General features: G+C 35.6%; 1 protein-coding gene across 8 annotated transcripts in view; it reads right to left on the reverse strand.

Annotated features, from left to right (window-relative positions):
• cdc42bpb (CDC42 binding protein kinase beta (DMPK-like)) overlaps window positions 1-27,043 on the reverse strand; it is a 197,624-nt gene that overhangs the window by 128,336 nt on the left and 42,245 nt on the right. For all 8 annotated transcript variants that reach the window (XM_039740965.1, XM_039740970.1, XM_039740968.1 and 5 more), the window contains exon 2: window positions 8,826-8,917. In XM_039740965.1, the coding sequence (XP_039596899.1) occupies window positions 8,826-8,917 (92 nt within the window). The remainder of the gene's footprint in view (window positions 1-8,825; window positions 8,918-27,043) is intronic.

Here is a 27,043-nt window from a genome sequence, read left to right on the forward strand (position 1 = left end):
TTACACCCATGGATTACATTAATTTGCCACAAAAAATTGAGTTGTAAAGTGAAGCATTTTTAAATAAATTATTGGAAAGCTAAAAGAAAGTGTCTAATAACTAAAAAATCTAGATAAACATTTAATTACTGAAACACTTTTTAGGTCTTTTACTAAGGTGATGCTCTACACACTTAGATAAAGAAAAGCCCTGATTAACAGGATGCAGAGTAAAATGTAAGACATACTTTTCAGTAGTTGGCGTATTTAGAATAGGCACACAACACACAAAAATAAGCTCAGCTATCTTGAAAATATTTGTAGACAAAGAATACAATGGGATACGCTTTTCTACATTTAGATTGTAAGATAATTATTTTTCCTGCATAATTTCTGTGGTTTTTTTCAGAATTGGCTACTGAAATGCTTTATATTCAAGGTTTATTGAAATGTTCCCTTAATTAACCTAAGGTTAATTCAACACATGGCATTAAGTACCAAAAGAGAATTATGAAGTATAATTACACAACTCCAGTTTTCAAATCAGCTTTAATGCTGTCTTTATTACTTCTTGCATTTAGGAACATACCTCAGTTCTAGTTTATTAACAGCTATACAAATGGAGTGGTGACTTAGAAGTACTTCAGTTCAGTATTCAGTAGAATTGCCACATCATCAAGAATTCAGTTCAGTCAGTCGGCAGTTCATTAGGTTACTTCTTCAGTCATTCTTAGCATGACTCCCAACTCCCATGTGTATATTAAAAATGAAACAATATTATAGTAGGATGACTGATCATACTTATTACTCCCCTGTCCTATATTTTGATAGAAAAGAATAATTAATATCAATACATCTTCTAAGATGACTAAAATAAACTAAAATGATATTTGTTTATATTAATGGAAAATTAATTAAATATATGAAAATAATTAAAATTGTATGTTAATGTAAGTTTTCCATTGTTATTGAAATTTAAAGAACTATGATAACAAACTTGAAACTAGATACAGTGGCATGCAAAAGTTTGGTCACCCTTGCTTAAAATGCCTGTTAATGTGAATAGTTAATTGAGCAGGAGATGCAATGATCACCAAAACGAATAAAGTTAACATTTTAGGCAAGGGTTGTTTAAAATTTTGCATGACAATGTAGGCAGTTTCAAGCTAGCTATCATAGTGATTTAAATTTCAATAACAATGGAAAACTTACATTAACTTACGTTTTTAGTTATTTTCATACAGACTGCAGACTATCATGCAAAAGTACACATTACAAAACACCTCCCAGTTTGCAACCATTAATGTCTAGGCTAATGATTAAATGATGATTAAATGATGGTTTAAACTGCATGCTATCCTCCTGTCTAAAGTAGAATTTAACAGTTTTAGTGGCTGTAAAGAAGGGATTAAACATACTTCATATAACCTGATAAATTTACTGAATTCATTTTTATGCTGAAAAGATAAAATGACAAACCAGAAAGCGACATCAGTCACTGCCTTAGCAAGTCAGAGGGAAGTGTCAGGTCAATGAATCTGTGACAGATTTGGGTCATTTACTATTTTGTTCATTATCTGTGTGCCCTAGTTCTTCTTTAGTGTGTACTAGCAAAATACCCGCGCTTTGCAGCGGAGAAGTAGTGTATTAAAGAAGTTATGAAAAAGAAAAGGAAACATTTTAAGCATAACGTAACATGATTATCAATGTAATTGTTTTGTGACTGTTATGAGTGTTGCTGTCATCAAGGATTTCCTCTTTATCTGAGACATCACACATTGCATGCACGGGTTTACCTTTCCCAGTCCTGCAAACTTTAGCGAAGTGGTTCAATTTACCACATTTTTTACACTGTCTTCCTTTAGCTGGACATTGACTTTTTCCACCGTGTGCTTTGTTTCCGCAGTAGCTGCACTTATGAATATGCTTGTACGCGTCATTCGCTTCATATTCTTTTGCTGCCTTCTCAATTGTGTAATTCGTTTTTTGTTCAGCGCTCTTTGGAGCTCTTGCTTGTTGTCTGCGTACTGCGTTCACAGTCAGTTCACGTGAGCCGCTCAGAGTACACGCATCGAAGGTTCTCAGCTGTGCTTGTGCTATCTAGTGTGATCTTGCGATGTCCACAGCTTTATTTAATGTTAGCTCAGACCCGGCACTTAAAAGTTTCTCTCGCACTTTTGCTGAGTTTGTGCCAAACACTATTCTATCCCTGACCATCTCATCTTCGTTTGCATACGCACAGTCCTTCACCAGCAAATTTAACTCCGTTACAAAGTGATCAAAAGTCTTGTTTATACCTTGCGTCTTCTCACTAAACTTGTATCTCCCGAATTTCGTATTCGTCTTAGGCATGACAAATGTCTATTGGATTGCTGCTGACGGACGGCCTTATATGGGCAGGCACTCAATTACATGGGAGGCGTGGGTATGGGGGGGTGCAATATACACAGGCAGCCAACTACGTGGGAGGCGTGGTAATGGGTGACGGTCGCTGTGTGAGGCAGAGTTGCGAGCTGCAGGCTATGGTCGTATATATGTACATAAGTAGGATTCAGTTATGACCGTTACGCGTAGAATTTTGAAATGAAACCTGCTTAACTTTTGTAAGTAAGCTGTAAGGAATGAGCCTGCCAAATTTTAGCCTTCTTCCTACACGGGAATTAGTGATGAGTGAATGAGTCAGTCAGTCAGTAAGGCCTTTGCCTTTTATTAGTATAGATGTATGCTAAATACTGCTGCTAGAGTCACACACATTTACAGATTTAAATAGCTTAAGAATCTTATTTAGCAAATTATTGATTGTGTTCTTTGTTCATATTGATGACATTTTTTACATTACACACACGCACACACATTTTGTTGACAACCTTACCCATTTTTATGAGCATAATGATTTCCTGGTAAACTTGTTTGCAATTAAAAGATGCAACATTAATTTCAAGGAGGAAAAATATTACTATGTACCAGAATCCCAAAATATGACACTATTTTTCCTAAAATAACATCTTTGCATTTGTATAGTGCTTTTCTCACTACTCAAAGCGCTCAGCAATTGCAGGTTAAGGTCCTTGCTCAAGGGCCCAACAGAGCAGAGTTCCTTTTGGCATTTACGGGATTCGAACCGGCAACCTTACGATTGCATATAACACCAGTAATGACATTATCAGAATCTCTTCAAAGGTTATTTGCAGCCATCAAACCACTCTCTAAGGAGGCATTTTCCATTCTTTAATGACATAATAATAAGGCCAGTTCTCATTAAGCTTGTAGGTTGATACTGTATTATGCAGCACACACTTACTTTTGCAAACAAAGCAAAATTAGTGAAGTATAGAACTAGTATAGGCTGAATGAATATGAATAGAAAATATTTTAACTTTTTTTAGTTGTTTAGCTCACACTTTCCTGAAAAAGACAATTTACTCAGCAAGTGTCAATGATAACAGCGGCTATAGGGTGAGGGCCTTGATTATATGAGCCCTCTTCTGGCACCGGAAATGGAAAATTTACACAACTTTCTGCCCCATTCAAACATAGTGCTCTCCCATCATCTTTGGGGAAGTCACTACTGTTATTACTGATAGTATCATTACAAAACACTATGGATTTCACAGTAGAGACAATGGAAATTAAAAGCTATCAGTATAACAATTAACAAAACAAACTGACAATAAAGAAACGAGGTAGAGGCAACATCATTGTTGTGGACAGGCTGGAGATTGCAGCCGTGAGTGAGAATGTGATGGAGAAGGGGAAAATAAAAGGCATGAGGTGTTAAGTTCTTAATCAATACACACAGTATTTGTGGAGCTAAAATATAATTAAAAATGGCAGTGTTTAAAACTTTCTAAACTCATCATTATCTCCTTGACTTAGTGGAGACCAGACATCTATATCGCAGAATAACACATAATGCAGAAAGGAGCACCATGAATTACTTAGTTCACAACAGATGTGTTACCAAAACATAACTTAAACATGAAAGGGAATTGCTTGTGTTTGCTAGTTCACACAATTTGAGTTATCAAGCCTTGAAGGGTATGTTGCTAGCTTTAGGATACATATCACTATTGGAATTCCTTGCTAAAAGTAACTTTGCTGAGCTTTTGTTCAACTCAGGAGGTTCAGGAATCTCTTAAAAGAGTGAAAGGCTAGCTTGCAAGACAACTAACTTTAATAAACCTGGTTAAAACTGAATCCTATCATTAAACACAAAATATGACTAAAATAATTATCATTCATGCATGTGAATTAGTTGTTTAAAAGAGAAACTGTTAAAACCATAATGATTTAGTATTAAAAAATGAGGTAAAAGCAAAATTATAGCAGTTTATGTGGTCATCATTAAAGGTCTGACTTTATTGCAACATATTTAATTTTAAGAGGAAATGAGCTCTGAAGCGGAAACTGCTGCACCTTTTAGGATTTCAAAAGTGCAGCTTAAAGTTAATGACTGAAAATATAAATGATACTCAAAAAGAGCACAAGACTGCAGTTTTAAAAAGGCAGCAAAACAAAGTTTGAAAACAGTTATCCAAATTATGTACTAATAATTGTGCAAATTGTTTGTTTTTACTCTTCGTTTTATGATATATATCATAATTCAATGCAGTGTACATTTAAAAACCCAACAAACCATAATATTTTTTTGTTCTTTACGTCTACAGATGAGGAAGTAAGTTTCATTGATTAAGATGGGTATACATAACCATCAACTCACAATTAGTGGAACACACCTAAACAATATGGCTAAAACTTCTAATGCAAAAAAAAAAAAATACCTAACTGAGCTATCCAACTAAATATGGGAAAAAGTCCTATGACCTTTTCAAAGGAATCGTATGTGTCACTGTTTCCTCAGACAAAAGATATCCTTTTCCTGAGCCTATCCTGGATGTGCTCCCATCCTACACAATCCTGTTTTAAACAAATTAAAATCAAAGTCACTGGCCTCAATTGTCTGTCTGTCCAGATTAACATGTCAAAAAAGTGAAAACATAAAGAAATTCATACAGTGAAGCCACAGAGCCACTTAATAAGGATTCAGCAAACACAGTACATTTTCCTGATGAATCTCAACCATTAATTAGGAAAAAAATGTATGTAAAGTGTATACCCTACATATTCCCAAAATAAAAATAAAACTGCCTATGGGAAATACTTTAACAAGTTCTGCATCTTGTCATTCTACCGGGATGACACCAGTCAATGACATATAATGGCATTTGCATTAGACAAGATGTATAATTGCATTAGCCTTGCTATGGCACTAGCTGATAATAATTTAAAAGGGAAGCACTGGGAACTTGTGGAATTTACTTTTCTATGGCCAACATTGCATATACAGGTAGTCTTGAAGCCACTACTATGGAGGTTAAAGCATACTTCATGTGGAAACTAAGTCCAACAGGCCTGGATGAAGACTTAATTGTAAGTAATAATATTACAAAGTCTATGGACTTTCACTATAGTAATGCAGGTAAGTAATATGTTAAATAAATCCAGAACACAGGAAGGATGTCATCACTATTAAGGCGATGTCAGCTAATACTAGTCCTTTGTGAAACCAGGAAAGATTAGGCTCCTTTAATCATAATGTATGAAAGACACTAAAGAAAATCACTGTTCTATAAAAATCATTGAAAATGTTAATTGGTGTTGTGTTGTTTGACCTGAGAAATACAGTAAAGTTGTTATAAAAGTATGGCATAGTTCTGAGGTATCACATACTGTATGTATCTGCTCTTGTATTGTGCTATATTTCTGTATTTAAATATTAACATTCTCATAGCTATCAATGCAAAAATGTACTTAAGATGTTTTCTTAAAGAAAACTATATTTTTGCCATTATGCCTGTTTTAGAAAATAAATGTTCATAGATTAAAATTAATTAAATTCAAAAGAACCAAGCAAATAAAAATACAGTATATTATTTTGAGTGTGTATTATGCAGTTTAAGGATTTTTTTAGTATATCAAATTTCCTTCTCTTTCAAAATGAATTACATAAGCCAATATTATGGATAATCAACTGACAATCGATATTAGCCTTGGAATATTTAAATAAAAAGCACGCATAATAATTACATATTCAGAAGATGTCACAATAAATGCTAACTAGATAAAAATTCAATTAATTAAATGTTCAGTAAATTAAACACCATAAATATTAATATTACTATAAAAATGTAACACTGTACATTGTGCCTCACAATCCCTGCACCCCTGAAATTACATTCCAATTCATAAAATAGGTGCGCTTTATTACATTTATGTACATCAATCTTGCTTAGGAATATAAGCTAAATTAACACAGAAACTACTGGTTTACGTCAGGCATTAAAAAGCCCCATGTCACCATTGCCAATGCCCATATTAATAAAATGCTGGTTTAAAGTGGCAACAATGTTCTTCAGTTTGATTTGATGATTTAAGTCAATTTTTGCATAGGGTACATACTGAAGCAGTAATTCACATGCACATATTTTCATTTTTTTTAATGTTCAAATTAAGAAAACATTTATCAATCAAAAAAAGCCCAAACTAAAATCAATACAAAAATATTATATTAAGATGTGTCACTAATGTAACTATGCACTGAGTAATGCCATATTGTGAGGCAGTAAGATGGTGCTCAATTCTGTTTGGGTCACTTTTTTATATCAAGGCTGGGTAGTCTTCTATGTAGTATATTTATATTACCCTAATTTTAAGGTAGAATTACACTCCCAATGAGAAAAAGGTGTGTGTGGCTTGTTCTGGGGTGATGTGCAATTAGTATCTCATAAAGGGCCATTTTATGACACTATGTTATTGCATAAAGTTATTAATTATAATAAACTGACACACTTTCCTTTTTGATTAATGTCTAGACTTTGACTCAGGCTCCCCATAATACAATTTTTCCTTCCAGTACACACCATAAGTATTCAGTATATTTCAAATTGATAATGTATGATCATGAAAATGAAATGCAGAAAAAGTGGTATGGCAGTTAAATTTACTTGTGGGATACCTTTCCCTTTCTTATCACAATTTCCTGATTCTGCAGTATGATTTTTGAAGGATGTCTCCACTGTTCTAAATGATCTCCCTTTGCAGACTGTTTATCTTGAGATGGATTGATACACTATTAAAATCTTTGTAATAAAGTTATAACCCTCTCTAGACTGACAAGAAATTACTACTTCTAACTGAATTATAAATCTGTTATATAGTGAAGTAGACATCTTCCTCAATAAAGGACTTTTCTATCTGTTTTACATATCTATCAACCTATGTCTAGGTGCCGGACAGCGAAAACACAAAGCATGCTGGTCAGACAAGCAATTAAGAATTTCATTGTACTCTTTTTATGTGACAATATTATTTCTTCTTCCACTATTATTACTTCTTCTTTAGTGCTACAATTGACCGAAATATGTTTCAGTATTGGTAAAGTAGATTTACAGCAATTTGAGTAGGAAGGTAATTTGAATCAAAAATTATGTTTTACAGTATATTAAAGATGTGTATTTGATCACATTAAATGATGGATTAAAAATACTGAAAGTTACATACACATTCAAAAATACTGTGAATCAAAGTACTGTAGTAATTAGGGCATTAAGGTGAAATTTTGACGATAAGTTAATTAACCACAAATAATTAAATATTTCTATATATCTCAACAGCATCATTTCAAATAAAAGATGGAGCTAGAATAGGAAGTGTAGCACAAAAATGGGTTTAGCATCCTCTAGCTACAGACTCTTTCTATCCCAAGGTGTAAAGGGTGTGAACATGTCTGCACTTGAATATATATGACCTGCTAACTCATTACAGCTATGGATATTCTTTGGAGGAAATGCATGACAGGGAAATGAAAGATTATATTACCCACCCAAAAAGAAAACTCAAGACGGAAGCAATGCTCATGGAGCATGTGCTATATGTAAAAGAATTTAGAAGAGGAAATGAGTAAACAGACTCAGAGCACAAAAAAGGAACACTGGGCAATAGCATCTGATATAAACCATTATTTAAGGAAGTTAAAGGTGTAGTGTAAAATAATTATAGTGAATGAGCTCACATGCATCAGCAATATAACAGCCATATTAAATATGTATCTTCTATAGATTAACATATTAGTATATGCTTTAAAAATCAATTCTTGATTTGTCTCTCTATAGGGTTTTAATGTCAGCTCCAACACATATTCCTTACCCAGCAATAGTAAACTTCAAATGTCAACCTGTCCAATTTCTTCTTTGGCTTTTATTAACCATACCTGTACTTCTCAAAATGCGAACTCTGTTCTGATAGGATTTTTTTTTAGTTCATCCAGCAGGATTACACACCCACTTAACCCTTGTTAGATACAACTAGTTACTAAAAGGGGACTGGGCAGCCTAATGGTCTGGAATCCTTACAGATTTTATTTTTTTCTCCAACCGTCTGGAGTTTTTTTTTTTTCTGTCCACCCTGGCCATTGGACCTTACTCTTATTTTTATGTTAATTAATGCTGACTTATTTTATTTTCTTACTGTGTCTTTTATTTTTCTATTCTTCATTATGTAAAGCACTTTGAGCTACTGTTTGTATGAAAATGTGCTATATAAATAAATGTTGTTGTAAAACTCTTTTTAAGAAGGTTTGGCAGTTACCTCTTGGTAACCTCTGGACTCACAAAAAGAAATTATTGTGACAAGTTTTTTGAACACAGTAGACTAGCTCTGGTTTCAAGATCTCGCCTGTATGTACGTAAATTCCTAAATCATTTCAAATTTAAAAAAAAAAAAAATATATACATATATATATATGGTTTACTACATTTTGTAATAAACCGACAACATAAGTTTTGTACCTCTCCAAAGGCTCCTCGTCCAATGACCTTTAGCATTTCAAAGTCATCTCTGTGGAGTCTCATTTCCTTCACTGTGGTTGTGAATGGTTTAACTGAAAATAAAGAAGATTGAAATCAATACTTTTCAAATAAGCAAAATAGGATGATACAATAAATTATGTAGGCAACTCACAATTATTAATCTGTTAACAATGTTAAAATTATGTGTATGGCACATAAATAGCTTAATTTGAAAACACTTTGCTCAATGCCTTGCAACAAAACCATAATTAGAACTGCTGACAAAATCATATTTTTTTCTGCACATTTAAGGCTCCCAACATTAAAATTTTTAACAGAATATGCTACTTGTCTACTGATTAACCATTTAAATATACAAGGAAAGCACACTCTGCAGAATTGTGAACTTCATAAAAAAAAGCAGGTGAAAATTAAATTTTTCTGAAAATGTCACAATGCTGAATTTATAATACTGTAAACAATAAAGGTGAATTCTTGTAAAATATGCCAAATAAATGCACAATCTTTGTTTTAATGTCACAAATCTTATAAGTGAACCCTTATTATCATATATATTCTCATGAAGATAATCAAGTCACTATCAACTTGTGAGTGAACTTCCTAAAGCGTTTTTTTTTTTTCTTTTTCTTTTAAAAAAAGTCTAAATCAAACATTTTACATGTGTTATTGATCACCACTACTTTTTGGATAAGTATGCTTGACTAAAAGGCCAATCACCTTGTCCAACTCACCTGGAAAGACCAAACAGTGCAACACACACTCCCAAGCCAAACAGTCAAATGCTTCTGCTAATGCAATTGCTGCTAAAGGAGCTACAGTTTCTATTAACTTAGCTCAACAGTCTCTACATTCCTAAACAACAGAAGCCAGTTGAAAACTTAACTCTGGTAAACGGGATACCTGGAAATAAGGCTTCTTAGAGCCTGAATGTTTGCTGTAGAATAAAAACTCTAACAATTGCTTCCTTGTATTTTGTATAATTCAGTTGCGCTCACAGAGAGAACGTGTCTTGCCAGGCTTTTCTCTTTCTGAGGAAAATAACATTGTATTTTACTGAGCCCTGCTGCCTGAGAGTGTCATTTTATCCAGAAAACACTTCCACCAAATTTCTGTGTGGCTGTACAACTCTAAGTATCACAGTAAACCAGTTTTAAAAAGTCTTTTAATGAACATGGTTATTTTGGTGAAAAACACCTAGTTTTGCAAGTTTACAAATCAACTGATTTCTACAGCTATGTTTTTCTGAATGCCGATTTAAAACATTTCTTTCATTGGGGAAAAATGCAAACCTTTCACCACATAAAACATTTTCCCTTAATGTCATCTACAGTATGTTTAGAAAATCAGTCTACAATACAAGGGAGTAGAGTACATGTAATATATAGCATCATAGATAAAGTGTCAGAAAAGCGTGTGGTTCTACAGTATAACACTCTCCAGGCCATGCTAGTGTTATACATTCTCTTTAAAACAATGCATTTTTCAGTAGTGAAGCACTATTTATACCTGCATGAGCACCAAGAACAAAGTTGTGCCAGATGGATACGCCTGTCAGGACACCATTCTCCAGAACCTAGATGGCTGCTTATTTTGATACTTCCAGTCACAGTAACAAGTTAAAGGGATTGCAAAACTTAGGTACATTCTTACTAAGTAAAATTCACACAATTTTTCAGTATTACTCTCACCCATTTCTGGCTTTCTAAATTTGTTACCCTTGTTTCACTAAGTTAAAGAAGACAACTACAAATTCAATATAACATTTAAATCCAGTCCGTCTCTTGGCAAGACTCAGATATTCAGCTTCCAATCAAGTGCACTGGAAGTCTACTTGATGTTCTTTTGAAACAATGCAGTGAAACTAAACTTCACCATCCTTGTTACTACTCCATTTAGATATCAAGTCAAGTGAGAAAGAGAGGCTTTTTCCAACAGAGACAGCAAAAATCATCAATTTGCTGACAATAAAGGCAGAACTCTCTGCAATGACAGGTATGAAAAACTGCAGGAACCAAAATCGTTAAGACTTTATTTGGAAAATTGTATTCAATCTGTGTTTCTTATAATAGGAGTATGAAAAGAAGTATGCCCTCAGACAAATGTACCAAGACCACACAATACACACAATCCATGAATCATTATGACCGATCCAAAGCATTTCTTTTTCTGATAAGAAACTCTGCAAATGGAGGCTTTTATCTATTTTTTCAGGCACTCAAATTAATGCAACATTAGCAGTAAACTACTCTTTAAACATTTTATACAGACTCTACATAATGCAACATTTTAAAATATTAAAAGGATTTTAATGGATTAAACAAACTCCCAAGCTAGGCATATCAACCTTATAGCACAGCAATACCCAAATACAGCACACAGAAATATATATTCTGACGCTTAAGTTTATGTTAAGCACATGGGGAAAAAGAGAAAAGAAGTATATACTTCTTAGAAAATACTGAACAATAGTGAGAGAGCCTGGAGTCATGTCTGACTTGTTTTTTCACATCCATTTCAGTCCTCTAGCTCCAAAGTGATCAGTCAAGTCAAGGACAGATGAATAAAAACAAGGAGACAAAAAAATGAAAGGGAAAACATTGATTCATAATGCATTGCACTTTATGCTTTATGAATAAGAGTAATCCATGAGCTGCTTGAGAATATTGTGGATTTCTAAATTGCTGACTTTCACCCTACTTAATTAGGTTAATTATACTTTTGCATAACTAGCAATTAGTTAAAAAAGGAAATTGTTTTGAATTTGAAATGTCAGCTTCCTTAGCCCTTGATGTACACTGGTGTGATATCTGATGCATGCTATTACCTCTCATCACTCAGATTTACTACACCCACATAGTGATGGCACAATCCAGCAGAATACAAAGCTTCCCTTATGATTTTTCAAGGCTGATGGGGCTCCCCTTAATGTTTGTAAAGTTTCATCTCAGATCATCTGTCAATCTAACATTTTTGTCAGGACAATAGTTAAAATATTTGTTATGGTGTTAACCAGACTGTCAACATCAGTAATGTTATTTGGCCATATAGCACCAATATGCAAGAAAAACATGGTAGACATATGAAATGTGCAAAAAATCTTAAATTTATAACAAAATAAATGTATTAAATATTTTAAAAATTGACCTCAAACTGACACATGCCTAACAGGCTGAGCTGAACATCCTGAGATGAATGGTTTGACAGAATTGTGTTGCTTGATAGTGTATGAAGTGAGAGTCCTTGATGATCAGAAAAATAAGCGATCTCATTTAAGTATATTCAGAAGACGCAGACCCATTAGAACATTGATCTCACCAAGCAATCAAGCTATTGGGGCAGGTAATGAAGGTGGTTGAAAAAGTGCTAGAGAAAAGAATCAGGAATCAAGTGAGAGCTAGCGAATTGCAATTTGGTTTCATGGCTGGAAAAAGAACAACAGATACCCTTTTTATTGGCAGACAGGCAAATGCAGAAAAACAAAGAAAAAGAAAAGAAGCTGCACTATGCATTGGTAGATATAAAAATGGTATTTCACAGGGTGCCATGAGTAATAGTGAGGTGGGCATCAACAAACTCAGGTGAGGATAACTGGTTAGTGGGTACAGTGATGCTAATGTATGAAGAAGCGCAGACAGTGGTCAGAAGTTTTGAGTTTGTTGCTTTTAAAAAAGAAGTAGTGAACAGAGAAGGGTGTGAAAGATAAGTCATTGGATGTTGATGATCTTGTATTAATGGCAAAAAGCAAATTAGAACTAAATAAGGAAAATACTGAAATGCAAAACCAGTTTGGAAGTGAAAGGCCTCAATGTATGTTGTACATGCAGGAAAGATTTAGGTGAGTGCTGGAAGTGAAAGGGCAGGAAGTATGGAAGAGATGGGTGTATTGCTGTGTGGCATGTGTGGTAGAAGTGTTGGGAGACGTTTAATTCCTGTGCATGGGCTGCTTGAAGTACTGTAAGTGCATAAATGATGCAGTGGTGTGAAGGGTAGTCTGCAGGCCGAAGGTCTGACTTTGTTTGTTGAAAAGTGTCTGAGAGGGATGCCGAATTCTAATGTCGTAAGTGTACATTTAGATATAAAAAAATTCAGCCATCTTGGAGAAAGCAGGGAAATTCTGGTAACTGGTTGGCATGCCGAGTCCAGGGAAAACTGCAGGCACAGCAGTGATAACAAGGGTGACATGCATGTAAAAAAATATCTGTGAACTATTCCAATTCTGACTTCTAAAGTAGTCTTCCTGGCACCATGTCTTCTTTCAGCTGCTCCCATTATGGGTTGCCACAACGGATCATCTTCTTCCATATCTTTCTGTCCTCGGCATCTTGTTCTGTTACACCCATCACCTGCATGGCCTCTCTCACCACATCCATAAACCTTTGCTTAGGCTTTCCTATTTTCCTCTTCCCTGGGAGCTCTATCCTTAGCATCCTTCTCCCAATATATCCAGCATCTCTCCTCTGCACATGACAAAACCAACGCAATCTCGCCTTTCTGACTTTGTCTCCCAAATGTCCAACTTGAGCTGACCCTCTAATGTCCTCATTTCTAATCCTATCCATCCTCATCACACCCAGTGCAAATCTTAGCATCTTTAACACTGCTACCTCCAGCTCTGTCTCCTGCTTTCTGGTCAGTGCCACCATCTCCAACCCATATAACATAGCTGGTCTCACTACCGTCCTGTATACCTTTCCTTTCACTCTTGCTGATACCCGTCTGTCACAAATCACTCCTGACACTCTTCTCCACCCATTCCACCCTGCCTGCACTCTCTTTTTCACTTCTCTTCCACAATCCCCATTACTCTGTACTGTTGATCCCAAGTATTTAAACTCATCCACCTTCGCCAACTCTACTCCTTGCATCCTCACCATTCTACTGACCTCCCTCTCATTTACAAACATGTATTCTGTCTTGTTCCTACTGACCTTAATTCCTCTCCTCTCTAGAGCATAACTCCACCTCTCCAGGGTCTCCTCAACCTGCTCCCTACTATCGCTACAGACCACAATGTCATCAGCAAGCATCTTCTTCTAATGGGTCAGTCTTCCTGGCACTAAACGCTGTGAAAAAAAAGGTTAGGAATTTGCTTAGCATTCACTTGAGATACATATGTGGATTGTTTAGTTGTTGTCAGCGTTAGTTTACCACTTACTGGATAGAAGTTATCTGCAAATATATGGAGTTCTTTAAAAGTAAAGGATGACTTTCAAACTTAACACAAAAAACAGTGACCCATTCCAACACAAAGGAATATAGCTCAATATAAAACTGAAACATATTAGTTTTGCAAAAAAGCAATCAGTCAAATAGATAAACAGAACAGCTAAACAAACACTGATATTTTAATAAAACAATAATCAAATTGCATCCATCTGATATGCTTCACTCAGAATGCCTCTGAATTTCGCCAGCCTCCCCAAGCAAATCAACCTCAAAGGAGTATAGCATTAGCCCACATACCACCTCCTTTGTGGACCCCTCTCAGCACCGCTCCCACATTATAACACACTGCCTTTACAAGCATCATACGGAACATGAGCATTGATCCCTTATCTCATGAATAAAATTATTGACATCATGAACAAATGTACTGTATGCTTTGAACAAAACCATAGTAGCATATTATTTTTACATTATTTTTATTAAAAAATAGAATGGGCAACAAATAATATGGTTAAAGGAAATAAGGTTTCTAACAAATAATGGGGTATTATCATCTAGATAGCCGGGCTTTGTTCTAAAATATGGTATTCACAAATCCTTAGCAGTACATGACCATGTTAAACGTCTATATGTAGCCACAATTATCGCTGAAATAGTTTTAACGAATATTCTTGCTCATTCAAAGGGTATTTAAAAGCACAGGCTCTTCTCAACTTAATACACTACAGATGTTGTCACTGCCCATAATCAAAACTGAAATGGTTGGTTGGTTGGCACTTATTTTGGATGTTATACAAAGACCAAAGCTGCTCACTCTGCTTAAACATCTTCCTCACTGAGCAATATCTTACCTAGGTACACTCTAAAAAGTAATGAAACTCTGTAGTCAGGGCTCTAGAGTGCGACCTAATTTCTCAATGGTGCGACTAAAAAAAATCAAAGGTTGCACCAGTGCGACCAGCCGTTCGAGGGGGAAAAAAACGAAACTCCGTGACTCTTAAAGTCTCCCTGTTGTTCAACAACAGACACACATTAGTCCCATATCGTGGTCTAAACCAATCAGAGATAGTGAAGGGCGGATCCGCCCTGATTGGCCGTGGTCCAGATATTCCTGTACGTGTGTGTACGTTTGAAAATGCATGTGATGCAGTCAGACAGAGAGAGGTGAGTAGCCCATCAGGTAAACAGTGGATGTAGCCGCGGATTATGAGAGAAGATGAAAAGAATGATTGACAGCTTTTTCGTTAAGAATGTTAAGTTATGGCCTGATCCGTCCGAAAATCATCTGACGCGGAGCCATCAACCTCCCAAGTTATAGTAAGCCCTGGTCTGGAGACGGCATTAGATAATGAGCCACATACGATCGAGTCCGAGCCCACTGAAATTAAAAGGGGTAAAGTGTATACATTTCGAAAAGAGTGGCTTGACCAGTTTCCTGGCTAAGATACAGTAAAGCCGATAATATAATGCACTGTATTTACTGTAAAGAGTGTGGGAAGACCATGGCCGGCAGTAGTGCATTTGTGACTGGTTCTAATACATTTAGAATTGAAACGCTGAAAAAGCACAATGCATCTATAAAACACATTACATGCCGCGATAAATGCACTGCTCAAGTGTCCCCTCTCCCCGCTGCCTTTCAGCGGCAGGCAGCAGCAAACAGATCATCAGACGAGGCCGAGATGACAATTAAGTTTAACGTTGCCTACAATATTGCAAAAGAAGAACTTCCCTTCACTAAATTCAAGTCCGAAATAATTCTTATGAAGAAAAATGGCTTGAACGTAAACCCGACGTACAGCAATGATGTCGCGTGCGCCCAATTTATAGGAGTCATCGCAGATACATTGAAAAAAAAGACGTCTGTGCAAATTGCGAACAGTGCATGCATGGCATTCCTGATCGACGGAGACACAGATATCGCCAAAAAGGAATGCGTCATTGTGTACGGTCGTATCTTGCGGAGAGGAAGACCGGTGAATATACTTATTGGACACATTGAGGTCGAGCATGCCCAAGTTTGGAAGATTTTGATGCTAGAGAGAGTGTGGCCAGCTGGTTTAGTCAAGGTCAAAGATCAAGAAGGCCAAACTACAGGAGTTGGCTGTCTGAGGGGCATGTGACTGCAATGGAGGATAGTCCATAAGACATTGAGCCATGAGATGTTCAGTTTGAAGCCCTTAAAACACTTAATTTAGATTTTCTTTTTAGTTAATTTATGTTGAGATTTTTAATTTAGATTTTCTTTTTAGTTAATTTATCTTGAGATTTTTTAAGTTTAAATTTCAGCTCAGTAAAGCACTTTAAGCACCAACACTTTTTCAGTAAGTTACCTTTCTTGTAGTATTGTGCTTGCCTTCAAATAAAGAACTTTATATTGACCAGATTGTTAGTTAATCATTTACAAGTCAATATTGCCTATATGGACAGAGATTAAAAAAAAACAAACAAATAAATAAATAAATAAAGTGAACTTGTAAAACTGTGGTGTTAAATGTGATGTGGTTGAAAATTTGGGTGCACCTAACTTTTGTGCTAGTGCACCTAAGAAAAAAAGTTAGGCGCACCAGTGCAAAAAGTTAGTCTAGAGCCCTGTCTGTAGTAGGGCTGAGATGTCTTAAAAGTTCACATTACTATTTCAAAATATCAACAATGTACAAAACCATTGTACATGAGATACTAGTAGATTACCATAGAAGAATATCTAGTAGATATGCTAGTAGATTACCACACTAGAATACTATCGCACAAGAGATGCTAGTAGATTAAGAATAATATGTTGCTCTATCCACACACCACATATAGTGTCTACACAGCACTCTGCAAACCAAAACAACTGTACCAAGACCCTTTGAAAACGGTGGTCTTAGTGCAGTACGATGTGAACCCTGAAAAAGTTTACATGAGAAATGAATGTGATCAGATAGGGGACCATTCTAACTAGATGAAATACTGTGAATTATGAGTGAAACTGGATACTATGGTAGTCTACAGCCAGTAACAGGGAATCTCATTCACAGCATGAGTCGAGGGTTAACATGGAACATTAAAAACAATAAAAAGGTACAAATTAAAATGTACATAAGTACAAACTAATGCTGAAATATTAATTGCATTTTTATCTTTATTGCAATAAGTAATTTGTGCAGTAAACTTTTTGCTGCATCAAATATATACTGTAGCTACAATAAACTTAAGCTGCAATTAAATTAGGCAAGTAACTGAACTACAAACTAAGAGGCTGAGAGAAGCATTTCTTTCACAAGCTGAACAGCAGCTCGGTGTCTGTAAACTTTTTTACTGGCAAATGCAGTGACAGCATGGATATAGCCGAGACAGAAAATTCCTGCTTTAAAGCAGAAGATTTGGTCCCCAAAAGAACTAGCAAATCTGTCATATGGCAGTACTTTGGCTTTAACCTCCCGAGTGTTAGACCAGAGCATCACTTGGGCTGCAAAAATAGTGCTAAAAGCATTAGTCCCGAGTGTGACTCGGGCAACGGAATAGACGTGTCTTGTGTAAGACCTGGGGTTTACTCAGGCTGTAAAAGTGCCAACAGTGTTAGTGCCAAGGGTTACTCAGGCAATGGTATAGGTCAGGGGTCCTCAATCACGGTCCTGGAGAGCCGCAGTGGCTGCAGGTTTTTGCTCCAACCCAGTTGCTTAATAAAAAGCACTTATTGCTAAAGTAACACTTCTGCTTCACTTTAGTGATTTTGAGCCCTTATTGCTTAATTTTGTCTTAAACAGCTATTTTAATTGCTCCTTATTATCAATAACATGCAAATGACAAGAGAGAGCAGCATTTCTCCATTTAGCTTATTTACATTTACACCTGTGTGTATTTATCTTCACTATTGGGTTTAATTAAATACTTGGAAGAAAAATGAAGAGAAAAAAGTGAAGGACTGAGAATTACTCGTTCATTTTAGCCTTCAAATCATTTGCATGATAGAAAGGGAAAGAAAATCTAGGATATGAGAATGACCTGACATAGCAGAGTTAATTTAATTTCATAGCTTGTTAGTGCTTTATTGGCAAGAATTGCTTTCTAATTAAGCAACCAGGTCAGAACAAAAACCTGCAGCCACTGCGGCTCTCCAGGACTGGGATTGAGGACCCCTGGTATAGGTGTATCTTGCATAAGTGTCAGGCCCGAGTGTTACATGGGCAAAGGTGGAGACGTGTCTTCTCCTAGCCTAATAGTGGTGTCTCATAAGAAACGGCTTTCATCTGCAGTGATGACAAAGTGAATCTGTCTTTGGGTAATAAAACTGAAACAGTCAGTGAAACCGAAAGCAATTTTAGGAATCCGAAAGTGACATCACTCGCACATGTGCAGTGCACTGTTCATATTATCATTGTACTTTCTACAATTCAGACTTTGTACTTTTTGGTTTTGCTCATTTTACGGCAAGATGAGATCTACTAAAGTTGTCATTTTTCAAGCCAAAAAATGCAATGCTTTTTACGTTTTTTGAGAAAAAAAATGTAATGTTAAGGAGGTTAAATTGGAAGTCCATTTACAAACTCAGGTATTTTGTAAATCATGTCGAGCAAAGGTGGCTTCTTTGAAAAGTATCACAACAAACCATTTGAAACACAAGCCACTATTTGAAACATAGTCATGAAGAGCAACAGTGCTCCTTACAAAAATGTGCAAGCAGTGCGGCCAGACTGAAGACTAAGTCTGATCATATATCTAAAGCAAACACCAATTTACAAAAGTTCTGAATGTGCATCACCATATGAGCCTGGGTCCCGATGTCAAAAAGAAATAACACAGGCCATTGCATATGTCATGGTGCAGACAAATACAAAAAAGATTATGTGTACCTTATGAACTAACCTGATAAATGATACCAGATTCCAACCCATGCATATTTTTCCAAAGTCACCATCCCGGAAATTGGTGCTTGCAAATAGATGCAGGAAGAGCTGATAGATGTGGAAATTTTCAGATGTACAACCAAATTTTGGTCAAGCAAGACAAAGAGCCCTACAGAAGCCTTACAACTCACTTCATCGACCGTGGTTTTGAATTAAAGACTCAGTGTTTACAGACTTCCTACTTCCCCAATGAACACAGTGGTGAAAAAGTAACTAATGGGATTACGTGAGGCTTTGACTAGCTAGTGTTTACATAAGATGGACTAGTGTGTTTTACTACTGACAATGCGAAAAATATGATCAAAGCTACTGAAGTAAATGACTGGCCCAGACTTGTTTTGGACACAAGACTGCACCTTGCCGTCAATGTTTATTTTATTTTAGAAACTTAACTGGCTAGTAACAGAATAATATAGAGTAAAAATGTTTGCCATTTTGTCATGCCTTACACTACTTATATTTTACATCTGTGGCGGACACTTTTAGGGTAACTTAATGTGAGTGCTATGTAGTCATCTAGGTAAATGTTTCAAGTGTACTGGCAAACACAGACAAACAAATTGAATTTCTGAGCTATGTTAAAACAAAGGCAATAGTCTGGTAAGTTTTTATTTTCCCCGTTTCTTTTCTTTTCCTGAAGTGTAATTCAGAGGTGCACAAACACAATTGCTGTCGACCCTCCATGATTTTTCTATGGAAAAAAATGTTGCTGCCCAATGAAAGAAGACCAAGTCATGGCCACGGGGTGTTTGTTGATATGTTTAGTTCACTTGAAAGTACACAGTATGAAATTCATCTGAACAAACTGGAAATTGAAACAAAGTAATGAATCATCCCCCCAACTGGGAATAATGTGAACTTACTGATTACATAAACACCTTTTGCTTGACAGCTTTCTTGCAAGGTACACAAGAAAAAAAAAGTGTGACGGCTACAGTTTGGCACAGAAAATTTCTGAAAATGTTTGAAGCACAAAGATTATTCAAATTGGCAATGTGGCCTGCCAATCGACAATGTCATTGACCGTCATCTCAGCACAACTCTGTAGTTCATCTATGCATATTGCAATGGCAGCAGAGAGATATACGCACCCCAAATATAGTTAAATATAGTTATTTCAAATCAAAATGCTGCAACCTTACACATCCACTACACCTTCCTGTTCCTTGGCCAACAGGAAACAGCTGCCAAAATAAGTTTGAACAGTAGTGATGTCATTCTCACTGCCTTTCCTCACCTACTCCAGAGAAAAAGAAACCCATTATTCCTGCACTGATTCATACTTTTTCTTTTTGGGTTGCAGTCTTCACTCACATGCTTTCATCTTCCTGAAGGTTCTCCAAAGAGCACTGGCCTTGCCTGTCTTACCTCTGGCAATCCGGTCACTAGCCCCACTTCCAGGCTGTCAACCAGCCACTACAAGATGACGAATGAACATTTGTCGACAATTAAAAAGGTAACTCACATATAAATGTTACAAAATCACAAATTACAGGCACATTTAGCACATTTTAAAGGATAACAGCACAGTAGAATAGCAGTGCACTTCTAAGTATGAATTCCACAACTGACTGATCTATGATGAGTTTGCACATTCCTCCCATGTCTGTGGGAGTTTTCCTGTGGGTACTCTGGTTTTCACTTGATATCCTTAAAGACATGCAGGGTGGGAAGCACAATGAAAACTTACGCAATATTCATCATGATTTTGACACTGCATCTTGACTACCTGCCTGCTCTTCCTAACCTATTTTTCTAATTGCAACTCTAATGGATTTAATGTTTACTTCTGGCCATTAAACGTTTTTACAAATGCACATTGCTACATGCCATAACCTGTTTTAGTTTGCATGATTTGTCGGGTTGGTTTTGGTAATGTTTGGTCAGCAGCTAAATTTAGCTTTTTTTGGTAACCACTGAACATTTTCGCTGTAACTGGGTCACATAGCTTGTCTGAAGCTGGTTCTCAATTTATAGGACAGCTGATGCTTGGGAGAGTACCTGAAGAGATAAAGAGTGCCAGCTTAAATGAATTAAGCTGGTATCTGAAACACCCCAGTGTTACTCAGAAGTGTTTATTGTCAAGGCAGTCTGAAAAGCTTTAAAGCAGAACAACAGATTATAGCATATCCTCATTACAAATCAACTGGTTCATTAAATACAGTCAATGTAAAATTGCTTTATAAGTTGTTTATCAACTTACAGGATTTAAAATTATTCTGCACCACAAATAGAAGCAAATCTGCATCACAAAATGAAAAGTGAAACAGGTTCTTTTTTTCACTGGACAGGAAAAATTTATGTAAAGTGGATTTGAAGTAGTATGCTCTATCTGGAAGAAAATGGATAAGGATAGTCAGATGGATATGTGGAATGTCATGGAATGAGAGGAAGATGAACGCCAAGTTAAGAGAAAGACTTGCTGTGGTAGGTGTGCTGATGAGAAAGAGACTAAGGTGGTTTGATCATGTGCAATAAAAGGCTTGAGATGATTAAGTGGAAATGGAAGAGACAAAGCCAAGAAGGAGGACAAAGATGACATGGTTAGAAGTGGCATCAAATGAAAGAAAAGGAGAAGTCTCACCTCAAGGGATACCCAGGACAATGGACAGTGGAGGAAAAAAAATTGGGGGCAATAGGCTAAACTGGATGAATCAGTAAAAACACCATTAAACTGATGATAATGATGCAGACACAAGGGAAGTCAGTGCAAACCTGAATCAGGTATATTTAATTGTGATGTTTTCAGGGGCATTAAAATTAATTTTAAATGCATTTTAGAAGGATCTTTATCACTAAGAACTATTGGCAAGGCAGCTAATGAGAATTTATTTTCTTTGCATCCTTGTATCCTTGTTCCTGTTTATTCAATAACAACAGAAGCCCTAAGACATTTTATTCATCTCTTTGATTAAGCTTTATGAGAAAAATACATTTTTTTGAAGATTACATAATACTAAAATTCTTACTGTTTATCACACACTTTTTACGATTACATGTAACTTTAGATATATCTCTTTTTTAAGATGAGTACTTGTAATTATCACTATGCTAAATTAAAATAATCGTAAAGTTTTGTGTTACTTTTCCTTCAAAACAGAAGGAACAGGCCTATAGCCTATAATTGTTGAATAGAAGGTTGTAGGGTACAACGAATTTGTAATGTTTATACTTTACCCAAAAAAAAAAAATAGCACCTTTCAATTTGAACACCATTAAAGTGTTTTAAATAGCCATTAAGCACATGTGTTCATGTATTTTTGGAATTCCAAGCACTAACAACTTAAGTGACAAGCTGAAAGACATATACTGAGCCACTGTTTGCAACTGAACTGGCAAACTTGTACTTTACATCTACATCTAAAGCCCAGAGATTTTAGGTCACACTATTAAAATGTAAATATTCCCAAACCGGATATGCCGAAAAATGCATTAAAGGGAAATATACAATGAGTTTAACATTTAACATTAGGCTTAAATTTATGGTACTTGTAAAAGTTAGGTTTTTTTTTTTTCAGTTTTATTCTCTCAGCCACATTCACGCTCTCCTTTCCCCACTTCTGATCTGACGCTAATTAACAGCGTCAGCATAACTTTACACCCGATCTGACGCTGTTAGTTTTCAAATAATACTGCATTAGTGAGATGATGAATATTATAATTGCTCCCCTTCTGAATAGCTACAGTTCTATGTATCGTTGTACTGGCTGCATCAAAGCTCTACAAGCAAAATAAAAGGTGGCCACTATACTTAAAATATAAAAAAAAAAAAAAAATGGGGAGCATTCTAAAATATAATTCCTTGTATATGAAAGTTTAATAATTAATTGTGAAAAACACATTGATAATAAATTGACCTCACTGCACATGCCATATCCTAGTATTTACTAGCTACAAGAATTTTAAATAACTTTAATAACTGGGTATTCCCAGTCTAACTGTGAAGTACAGTGAAATCTATTTACAACATTAAGAAAATATTTAAATGGAATATAGTGAATCAAGGTTTTTTTTTTTAATTAGATGTATTACAGTGGTGCACTTTTGCCTGTGTAGACATATTTTAACTTCAGTCAAATAAATGGGGAATAATATTTGCAGTATAATATAGGAAAACCATGTCAAATATCTTAATACATGGCCCACTTTAACTTTCAACTTGCACACAAACAACCCAAAAAAAAGCAAATGCATACTAAACAATAGGAAGGAGGGCTTAATATGTTTGTAAACCACAAACATAAATGAAGTGTCTAATGCTGTTAGGAAACTTAAGAATCATTCAAAGACACTTAATACCTAAACACATCTGATAATATGCACAGATAATTTTAGATAAAAAACACCATCTTTGGAGAAATCACTAAAGTTATATTTTGTCTTTTTGTGCTTTGTGTTAAGGCAAGCATGAAAGATATTATGAAAACATAGATAGGTCCTGCAAAATTTCATGCAATATTAAGAATGGTTTGGCTCTCATGTGCTACTACTACAAAACTCACAAGGATAATCAAAGAATAATAGGCACAGTCATGTCCACCATTACAGGGTCTGGGACATCTTCCAGATTTACTGTACCGTTCAATCAGATTACATCATCTGAAAATACAAATCGTGCCAATGTCATTGAACAATGCTGTTCTGGAGAATGATTTATTATGCTTACAACACCACCTATTTTTTGTCTTAGGATCAGACGTTGCCAAATGTTGTTTTCACCCTCTTTATGCTAACAAATACTTGTTCAGTTTAAATAAGCAATTTGTAAATGTTGTATATAAAGCGGCAGGGTGTAGGTTAGGTTTTCTGTAAGATGTATATACAAGTACTGACTTTGGCCATCTTGGAGACAAAGAAGGGAAAAAAAACTGTCATCTCAATGGAGAATGCAAAAGCAAAGCAATTCAAAAGACATAATTTGCAAGTTTCAATGGCAAAGGCATCATATTTCAAAAAATGGGTATATAAAATGGGAGCTCAAAGGCACACCAAACAAAAATGTAAACACTCAGAAATGACTGGTGGGCAAAAAGGAACACATTTTAGAAGTGAATTAGTGGCTTATAGTAATAGGGGACTATTTCAGACAAAATTAATAAATTCACAAATGTATATATTATGAAATGTGAAGATAGTGACTAAATATATGTTTAAAATATGTTTTGTTGCTTATTTCTTTATGTATTTAATTATTCTTTAATTTATTTCAGTGGCACTGCACACAATACGTAATACATAATTTTCAGACATCAACATAAAATGGCTTAGTAATTGGTTGTGTAATTCTGAGAGACCCACCACGAGTTGCTGCAGTTAAAGCAAATGAGCCAAAAGACTCACAAGGCAAGCAAAAGAATGCTCAAAGTTATGACTGCATGTCTGTTATGTATATATGTACAAAAAAACAGTTGCTCAGAATTATGGCAAAACTGGATACTTAATATGAAAAATCTATGAATTGCCATCCTCTCTGAAGTCTGCATCAAAGCATCTGCTGTAAATACTCGTTTTTCAGTTGCTTGCATAAGATTTATGTGCATTCTATAAACATTTTACTAATTAAACAGCACTAGCGAGAGTTTACCACTAACCTTCAAAAACCTTCAAATATGATGGGTGACAATGACAGTTATTTCAGGACTTAATTCATGTTGCATCACTGAAACTAATGACAAAATAATTAAATACATCTATGTATATTTATAAAAAATGGTATAACTGCTGGATACAACATTCTTGGTCTGCCTGTACTTCATCTGATCAAAAAGTTGTAAATCAGAGTTGAACTCAGATATCTGACATAATCTACAAAGCAATGTAGGACATGGTAGCATGATGCACTTGGCCAAGCATGAACTTCATTTTACTATGTACACCACATGTGACAATAAATTTGAGATAAACTGATTACACTACTTTATCAGTTCATAGCCTTGTATTTTTGAAAAAGCCACCTGCATATTGTTTATAAGTAATTAATCCAGCACTTTTAAAGTTTAAAAAAACAAAAAGCCACGATTTAACAAAATGAAGCACAATTGGTGATATAGCTGATGGTGATGCAGTTTTTCAGAATGTGATAAGAAGAAAACAGAACAGTGCTTTTGAAAGTAAATAGTAACTATTTTTTGTTTGTTGGTAGACATTTACTCAAGCACACTGTATGCTGGGGTAATAGTAATTTTAGACTTTGATTCCAATGGAGAAATTTTTGCCAGTTTAACTTTGAATGAATCAGTTTTAAATTAACATTATTAACATATTACTGAATACCGCTATTGATGATTTCCTTTAATATAGAATTCTGCTGCTCACCAAGGACTGCAGGCAGAATGTTCTTCAGTAAGCAGTAAGATCAGGGGTGCTCACTCTTTTTCGGCTTGCAGGCTACTTTTAAAATGACCAGGTTGAAACGAGCTACCTATATTAAAAATTATATATATATAGTTTTTCTTTTTAATAAATCTGCAACAATTTCAAAAATTATTTTTTTGTCTGTTAATATGGGGTGCTGTGTGTACATTAATGAGGAAAAAAATTAATTTAAATGATTTTAGCAAATGGCTGCAATATAACAAAGAGTGAAAAATTGAAGGGGGTCTGAATACTTTCCATACCCACTGTGTGTGTGTGTGTGTGTGTATGTATATGTATGTACACATATACATATACACACACACACACAGTACAGGCCAAAAGTTTGGACACAACTCCTCATTCAATGTGTTTTCTTTATTTTCATGACCATTTACATTCGTAGATTCTCACTGAAGGCATCAAAACTCTGAATGAACACATGTGGAGTTATGTACTTAACAAAAAAAAGGTGAAATACCTGAAAACATGTTTTATATTCTAGTTTCTTCAAAATAGTCACCCTTTGCTCTGATTACTGGTTTGCACACTCTTGGCATTCTCTCGATGAGCTTCAACAGGTAGTCACCTGAAATGGTTTTCACTTCACAGGTGTGCCTTATCAGGGTTATTTAGTGGAATTTCTTGCTTTATCAATGGGGTTGGGACCAGCAGTTGTGTTGTGCAGAAGTCAGGTTAGTTGGACGATCATTTATTTTTCAACAGGACAATGACCCCAAATACACCTCCAGGCTGTGTAAGGGCTATTTGACCAAGAAGGAGAGTGATGGAGTGCTGTAAATGGTCATGAAAATATAGAAACCACACTGAATGAGGAGGTGTGTCCAAACTTTTGGCCTGTACTGTATAACTGTGTGTATATATATATATATATGAGTATACTTTATACATAAGATATATGTTCTCGTACCTTGCATAACCCTTATGGCACAACAACAATTCAATACATTTATGGTCACTACAGTATGTGGATTTAATAATCTTCATGTGGGAAAAGGCTGACTCGCATAAATAAAAACTGTCCATGATCCCCATACTTCTGCTGAATGTCATCCTGTAGTGTCAAAATCTCATCCTCCACTGTAGACGAGTTTTAGGTGAAACAGTGTTGCAATTTCTGATGCGAGTGAATCACCCTCAACATCTTTCCTAAATGGATTGCACTTAAATGTAGCGATTGGCTCAAGTAAAGCTGAGTCTTGAAACCATCTGTCAAAGTCTGACAGACTTTAATCTGCTCTGTGTAGCGTATGCTGTCAAGTTGCTCACACGCCTTCCATTGCGTCTGCAGCTCTGACGCAAGGTTCTGGATGTTCCCCAAATCAAGGCGCTGAAAAATGACGGCTGTCCGATTAACTGCGATTTTAGTTCCCTCTCCTTTCTCTTTCTCAGATCGCTTTTCGGAAGGAAGTCAGTTTCGTAGTTTTAATGAATAGTTCGAAAGTGCCTTTCCACATTTTCCTTCTTTGGAATAGCAATGATAGATTGACAGATCAGACAAACGCACTTCGACTGTGACATTGTGAGAAAAAAAAATCCTCTTCCAATTCCACATCTAGCCCATACCCTCCCCAAACAATTTTTTTTTTTTAAATCCCTTCTTTAGTCAATATAAATTGGAAGGCTAACTAGATCACAGCTGGAGTTTTGCAGTAGCTCACGCGTTTGATCATGCGTGCTTGATGACCAGTGTGTTAGAAGAAAAGAGATCGCAGACTGGCCGTCCTGTGTGTCAATCAAGTGACAAATGCCATAAAGAGGATATAT

This window comes from Polypterus senegalus, chromosome 18, assembly GCF_016835505.1.
Source record: "Polypterus senegalus isolate Bchr_013 chromosome 18, ASM1683550v1, whole genome shotgun sequence".
In the NCBI taxonomy this organism is placed as follows: domain Eukaryota; kingdom Metazoa; phylum Chordata; class Cladistia; order Polypteriformes; family Polypteridae; genus Polypterus; species Polypterus senegalus.